Here is a 7,258-nt window from a genome sequence, read left to right on the forward strand (position 1 = left end):
TTCCAGACTTCCAGACACTCTAATTGCACGAAATAAACCCCTCCTCAGAAATACCTACCACAGACACTCCTTGCAGCTAAATGACATCTGTTGACCGATACGTGGCCTTGGTTCTGCAGGTTCAAGATCTACGTGAACCTGTTTGTAGTGATGGGCATCACGTGGATCGCCGAGGCGCTCTCCATCCACCTCGGTCCCAAGGAGATCTGGTGAGCTGGCCTGATTCGGAGCTAACAGTTGGGCGACACTTTTATTTACTGTATGCATGGGTTGTATACCTATTAGCCTTCTGTCTTCTGTCGGAAAAAAGAAGCACTTCCATTTTCACCCGCTAAATTATAAATGTCATAAATTGACCCGACTTTAGGTCACCGATATAAGAATTGGAGATCATCGTTTCACCTAACTTGCCACTCTAATCAGTCATCAATCATTTAAACTGGAAAGGAATCGTTCAGGTTGTGTAGCTATGGGGAGCGCCGAGGCTCAGGGGTGTCGATTTGTGAAAATGGTTGGGGGTGCCCAGAGCTTTAACCCTCTGCACCCGTATACATTGGGGGGGGGGGGGTCGAACGGACCCCCCTCGGTTTTTCGCGAATAACTCGCGTAGAAAGCGGCCGATCACGACGAAACTTTCAGTAGTGCCCTCGCGTTGATCAATTTTACACATACCTACTCTTAAAATTACATGACCCTGACCCAAATGACCTTTGACCTGTGACCTACTTTTCGAGACCAGGTTTGGCCGGAATCGCGATTTGGCGTATGTCGGCTCGCATTAGCCGCGCGTTTGCAGTCTTTTCGTGGTTTCAAGCGTTCAAACATGTGATATGATGTTGCTCCCATGCATTAGGGTGAGTGTCAAGGTCACCTGAAGGTCAGGTCAGGTCATTGACCTTTGATGACCATTGACCTTTGATGACAACGGTTCACTTTTTCGAGTTTTACATGTTTCTAGGCTAGTTTCTGGAGCTGAATTCGAATTTAACAACCACATGAACATTTACGAAGTAGTTCTGGTGCCTTCGTAACATGTTACGAAGCTGTCAGAGGCGGTTGACACCTAATACGAATACCCGGCGGACCCCTACTGGCTGACCTGACCCGTCCTGACCCCACCTGGCCTAAATGTATGACGACATCTTTGTGATCAAAACTAACATTATATTCGTGATCAGCACCCCGAAAAACCTCATAGCAGGCACACTTAACGACGTTCTAACGGCCCCGATTTTCCCTACTTTGGGTCATTGGCCTGACCTGGAAGGTCAACCAATGACCTAGGACCTTAAAATTGGGTATCATCGGCTTCCTCTCGTCACGGGAAACACTCGTTTTTTCCGCGAAGCTCTAGCTCGATCAGGGGCGAAACGGCAAGGGGGGTTCAACAGACCCCCCCCCCCCTCTTATACGTTCGCTGCTGGAAAAACACCAATAGGAGCGAGGGTTAAGGCAGAGCTCATATGCAATTCTTTTAGATAAATAAAACTGCATTGTGTTAGTATCAGGACCTCGGATAACACGTTGACTGGGCAATCGCCCACCCAGTAGCGATTTTTGCCCAACCAGTGGAGTGTGTTTGCCCACCCAGTAAAGACGGAGACGAAGCAGTTTTACCCGCGCTGGGCCGGTGCTCACTGCTCAGCGCCTTCCGCGCCGGGCTGGGGGTGTGTGTCTGAACACCCCCTTCTAACTCGGCTCCTGGGCCACGTAGCGACATGCGGTAGGCAGCATTGGAAAGGCAGTTAAAATGAAGAGAATACTTGGTCTTTAAAAGGTCAGGTCAAAGCTCAGATGGCCAGAGGCCATAAAAGGTCAAGTTTGGATTGTTTAAGCAATTTTCGAAAATCTGGCGCATAATTTGGGAACTAATAGAGCTGCAGCGCCGCGGACAAGCGCATTCCATAGCTCTTTCAACGCTCTTTCGCCAAAGTAGTCCTCAGATTTGACCTCAGGTCAACGGCTTAGCATAAACTCTCCAGAGGGCAAAAACTCCAATAATAGCCACTTATGAATTTTTTTCTGCCATAGCTTTTTACTCGAAAAAGTCATGACATTTATTTTGCCAGCCATCATGTTCTTCTTATCAAGACGCGTCGAATAAACTATAGTTTGACCTTGAAATTTCATTTTGAAATTTGACCGCGGGTCAAGGCCAATACCTGACCGGAAAGTGTTATGTTGCATGTCAGTCGATCCGTTCAGTCGATCATCGCTGTAGCATGCGCCTACCAGAAGTTATTAACGAAAAACTGTTAGGCTCCCTTTTGTGACCTGAGATGACCTCAGGGATATAAGGAAGGGTGACGTCATTTTCACGTCGGGTATCATTTTCCAGTTCAGTGTGTCATGTTGAATTGTTAATAGGTGTTTGGAAGTGTTCAGAATGGTGTCCGTCCAGCAAAAAACGCATTTTAATTTCCTTCCATTGACACTGATGATAGATGTGGGACTTTCGTCCCCGTCTTGAGGTGAGATGTTCGTTTGTCTGGCCGCTATGTCTGCCTCGAGCGGTGGAGTATTAGTTACAACTGTATTAGTTACAACTGTCGCCTATCACCGGGGCAACCCTAGATCATTTCCCGCTGACCACAGGAGCTTTCGATAAGGTATGACGCGTACGACGTAACGCCACCAACACCCAAGATCTTTCTATGGACCAAAGAACAACTAACGACGGCCGGAGAAGTAACTGGCCGAAATGTTGTGAAACTAACATCTCAACTCAAGACGGGAACGAAAGTCCGACAACTAACATCCGTGATACTAATGCCTCGTCTCAAGCATTCCGAAGAATTATCCCATGGACTTACATATAGGTAATGGGGAGGTGGCAAAATTGACCTGACCTTAGGTCACCGGTATCGAAGTTTCGAGATATACATTTTGTATAAACTGTTGGCCTTATCAATCGGTGAAATTTTCAAAGCAATCAGCCACTCGGTGTGGGTATGACAGACATTGGTACTTCAATCGTTATTCGTGAAAAAAAAACTGTCTACTGTCTACCTTAAGCGCCGCTATTTTGAATTGTTTACCCCTGTGACGTCATTTTTTACCTGACCTGAAAATGACCTCGGTAAAAATTGTAGACTTTGTCCGTTTGTATCCCATGCCATTTACCGCTTGTTCCTATCTTGCTTCGTTCTCGCGATATCACGGGGAGCAGGTATCCGCCCCCCGTCGGTGTGACGTTGGCGCGGAATGCGGATCCCCGTTGGTGCGAGGGTTAAACCATGATATTTCGGACCAAAAGACTATCTCGCCACTCAAAGCAAAACTTCAGGACGTCCGGAACCGAAAACCCATTGACGCGGCACGAATGCGTCGATGGCTACCAAATGCTGCTGTCTGGTATAAATAAAGCGAAAAATTGTGTCCATTTTTTACAACGCATTCTGATGTACGGTAATTAGGGGCGCGGGAACTACTTTCAGACTGGGGGGGGGGGGGGCACACCATAATTGAAATCAACCTAGGGTACCCCCAAATCTAGGCCACTTATTTTTCATCCCTTGGCGTTTTCATCAAAAAAGAAAACATTTGCAAACAAGTGCGATATTCTTCTTAAATCTGTGGGGGCACCGCACCCACGGCCTTAGAGTTGGGGGGGGGGGGGGGGGTAAACTGTCCCCACTGCCCCCCCCGTTCCCGCGCCTATGAATTAGAGAAAACAATGCGTTCAAAGAATCGTAACAGTGCTGCCAGTACCAACTTTGGTTGTGGGTGCCCAGAGCCCCTTGGGGGGTGCCCAACTCAGCATTGGGGGTGCCCGGGCACACCCAAAAGTATACAAATCGACACCTATGCGCCGAGCACTTCATTTTTCTCGTCTTGTAGTCACTTCACGATGACGTGGTTTGGAGATTTATCTCTCACCTTACCATGGCTAGAATATGCGAGAATTTTTCATAGGGTGTGCTAAAATCAAATTTCTCTCGAAAAACATTTAGGCACGCTCCCGCAACGGCCCGAATCAACGCTTTCGAGTCCCGCGCCATGCGGTATAGTATACTTTCAGGCGCTTACCCCTGCTGCCATCTAGCGGCAGTATTTTAACTAATGTTATGGTTGCGCAGTCATCGCAGCTGGCAGGAGATTCGGCCGACGGGCGACGGCCATACGTGAACATCCGAAGAACGAATTCGAGTGCGTTTTGACCAAAGTAAAGGTTTTGACGGCAGTAGATATAGCGAGGGCCAGGTTTCGCTCGCCGAGCATTTCGATCAATTTTCAAATTCATTCGAAATGTGCTCACCGTACCTACCTACCTAATACCTATTGAACCTAACTCTTACCATTATTGCTAAATCTCAAGGAGCTGCCCTTCCTAATACCTAACGCCCCTATTTTCCTCAGGCTGGTAACGGACGTTTTCAACGCTCTGCAAGGTTTCTTCATCTTCCTTCTGTTCACACTCCGGCAAAACACGCGCAGCACCATCCGAAGGCACTTCGCCTCCTCGACGCTGGGCCGCTGCTGCTGCAAGGTCACCCGACTCGTGCCGGGCCTGTCGTCGAGGAAGACCACCTCGTCGTCGGCGCCGGGCAGCAGTAGCTCCAAGATGACCGCTCCCCCGCAGCAGAACGGTCGCCAGCCCTCGGCAGACCCCGCGGCCAGCGATGATAAGGGAGATACGCCCGTGTAGCGGTAGTATAGAGGACGCGGCTGTATGCACTGCTACTTTCTATTATAGGTGTCGCTACTAAGCGGAGCTAGGTCAGGAGTAGCCTCTCGCGTTTGGATTGTCATCAACCACGAATTCCAGCTGAGATGGACTGTCGCGCGGTCTGAGGCTGCAAACCACACTGTTCGCAGCTAGGAGTTCGATGTTTAGGACACCGGCAGTCAGCGTTATGTCCTCGTCAAGTGTCAACTGTCCCTGGCTTTGGACATCAACCTAAACGAGAAGGAAGCGCTAGGACGGCGGAACGAACGAATCGCCAAGCGAAGTTCCAAGTGTCATTTTTTTTCGTGTATGAACTACGTTCTTCATTTATTCATGCTGACTTCAGTACCTTTAAGTCGCTTCGAGGCTGTGTTTTGTAGGTATATTTTGCTTTGACTGTAGAGTGTAGTTCTGCATTCGTTTCTTATGTTCAAAGTGTCGAATTTACACCGATATTTGAATTTAAATCATCGAGCCGTGTCGATGCCACATGGTGAGATTCTAATTAGGTGTACCTATCAATCAAGTCGGGTCTCAGTCCAGTTTAATGTGATTTGTCGGTAGACCTTTCGAAGGTAGGGATCCTTCGTTCAACGTGTACAGCCCATGTGCTCTGCAGTATGCCCTACATCTGGCCATCACACGACGCAACGGCGTAGCCCGGCGATTCCGTATCATGTCTACGCTTTTCCCGTCATTAGGAACCGGCGTCACGTCGCGAGCATTTATCCGTGAGACCTGTTGTCCATCTACTGTGTCCAGCTACCCTTCTTCGTCTGGGCGCGTCAATGTGAAAATGACCGTTACATACACGCATTATAGGTGAATAAAAATAAACGTGCATCACGCCAATCCTATCCACTTTTCCATGACAGGCAATAGCTACATGAGAGCGTAAAACATAATAAATAGCAAACGGGTACCCTACCGTGCCACTTTTTGTACCTTCATGTCACCTTCATCGTACGTGACAAGTGGCTTGTAAGTGGCTTCATAATAGGTACACTTAGCCACACTTATCGAGTAGAGTGTCGACGTAACTACCGCAATATCGTTGTCTGAAGAGCGAAACAAACGAGGCCTCCATCAGCCGACATAGCCCCACACGCTCCATTTCATCTAGAGTTTGTGTTGTACGTCCCCTTCCCCCGCGCGTACCTAAAGAGACCCTCGGGATCCGCTGGTCAGTCCACTGCAACGATCAGGAACCTCTCACACATCATAAGCCCATATACCTATAAACCACCCGATAAGGATCACAGTTGTCTGTATTGTAATTCAGCCATAATACTTGCACGGACCAGCCAGTCACGAAGACTGCTTCACCGCTTCGGTTGGGAATGGTCCTCTCGCGTGACCGTGTTTTGACGGACGGCAGCCCCCAAAGCACCGGCGCACGTTCACCATTTGTTCCCATTGTCACCAGCCTACCAGATCGTCCAGGCGCGCAACATTACTCAGTTGAGGAGCATACGACCTCCACTTATTCACAGTTCTTTCAACATCTCCGTACCGAATGTTTCGAGTCTAATGGCCCGCAGTCTGCGTATGGTTGCCACGGTCATCCGGATCGTTGTTCTTCACGACCTGAGGCTTTCACATCCATCTTCTCACACAGTAGCTTTCACGTTGGCTTCCAGAGATCGGCGAGGCTTCCAGGGAACTTCGAGAGCCTACGGATGGAGTGATGATGATGACCCTGGTCCGCGCAACGCTGAAGTCGCCGACCCGTTGGATGTAGAGTTCCAATGTCCTCGTGAGTGATGTCTACGCCCTGGCTACAACACGTCATAATGACATACGCATTGTAGTAAACCGGCTGTATTACCGGACTACAGAAGTTCGTGGTGAGTACGATGCGTAAGCAAAGGCCGATCCTTTTGACCTGCACCAGACCAATTTGCGTTTATAAATGATTGTCTTTTATACGGATTGCGAAGAGGGAAGGTAGATCCAATAGTCCTCTGATAATGCACGTAAGTTAACAAGAAGCAAAAGTGACAATGAGGAACCTGTGACACAAAATTGCTTTCGACAGTTCTCTCAGCGGTCGTAAATGTACCCCTATCGGTCAGTGGGAGAGAGCTTAAATTTACGAATTTATCATCTTTTAGTTACGCGAAAACGGGAATGCTATGCCCACTGGTCGACAATGTCAAGAAATAAGAATATCATAAATATGGATGGACTGACAGCGAAAAAGACATGCTTTTACACCAAGTAAGACATCCTGCTCTACGAATCATGCCTACTTTTTAATTTACATAAACTGGAATCGGTTTATCGAAACAACGAGAGCAAAAAGTTCATTAAAAACATTATCGTAATAAAAGTTAATCGACATGTAGAGAGGGAAACGAATCGAGCGCAGGCTACCCTTGGCTCTTTGTGGTTCAGCGGTGGTGTTTAAATATGTACCAATCATGACCGCACAGTCGAGCACTAATTTCCAGAGACCGGTGCGCGTCAAGAGCTTTCTCGTCGGTGAAGTGAGCGTCTCCCTCAAGGGTTCATCTCCGGAGGTTATCTGCGGTTCGGTCCGCATTCAGCCCTTCCGTCCCCTGCTGTCTGAAGCTTTAACAATGCCTC

The 7,258-nt window shown here is 48.3% G+C and overlaps 1 protein-coding gene across 1 annotated transcript in view; it reads left to right on the forward strand.

Annotated features, from left to right (window-relative positions):
* LOC122387973 (G-protein coupled receptor Mth2-like) overlaps positions 1-5,515 on the forward strand; it is a 32,286-nt gene extending 26,771 nt beyond the window's left edge. Inside the window, exons 6-7 of the mRNA XM_043378690.1 lie at positions 120-209; positions 4,360-5,515. Coding sequence (XP_043234625.1) covers positions 120-209; positions 4,360-4,648 — 379 coding nt within the window. The 3' untranslated portion in view covers positions 4,649-5,515. The remainder of the gene's footprint in view (positions 1-119; positions 210-4,359) is intronic.
* Positions 5,516-7,258: the final 1,743 nt, after the last annotated feature.

Source organism: Amphibalanus amphitrite, unplaced genomic scaffold (assembly GCF_019059575.1).
Source record: "Amphibalanus amphitrite isolate SeventyFive unplaced genomic scaffold, NRLGWU_Aamphi_draft 000304F_arrow, whole genome shotgun sequence".
NCBI lineage: Eukaryota > Metazoa > Arthropoda > Thecostraca > Balanomorpha > Balanidae > Amphibalanus > Amphibalanus amphitrite.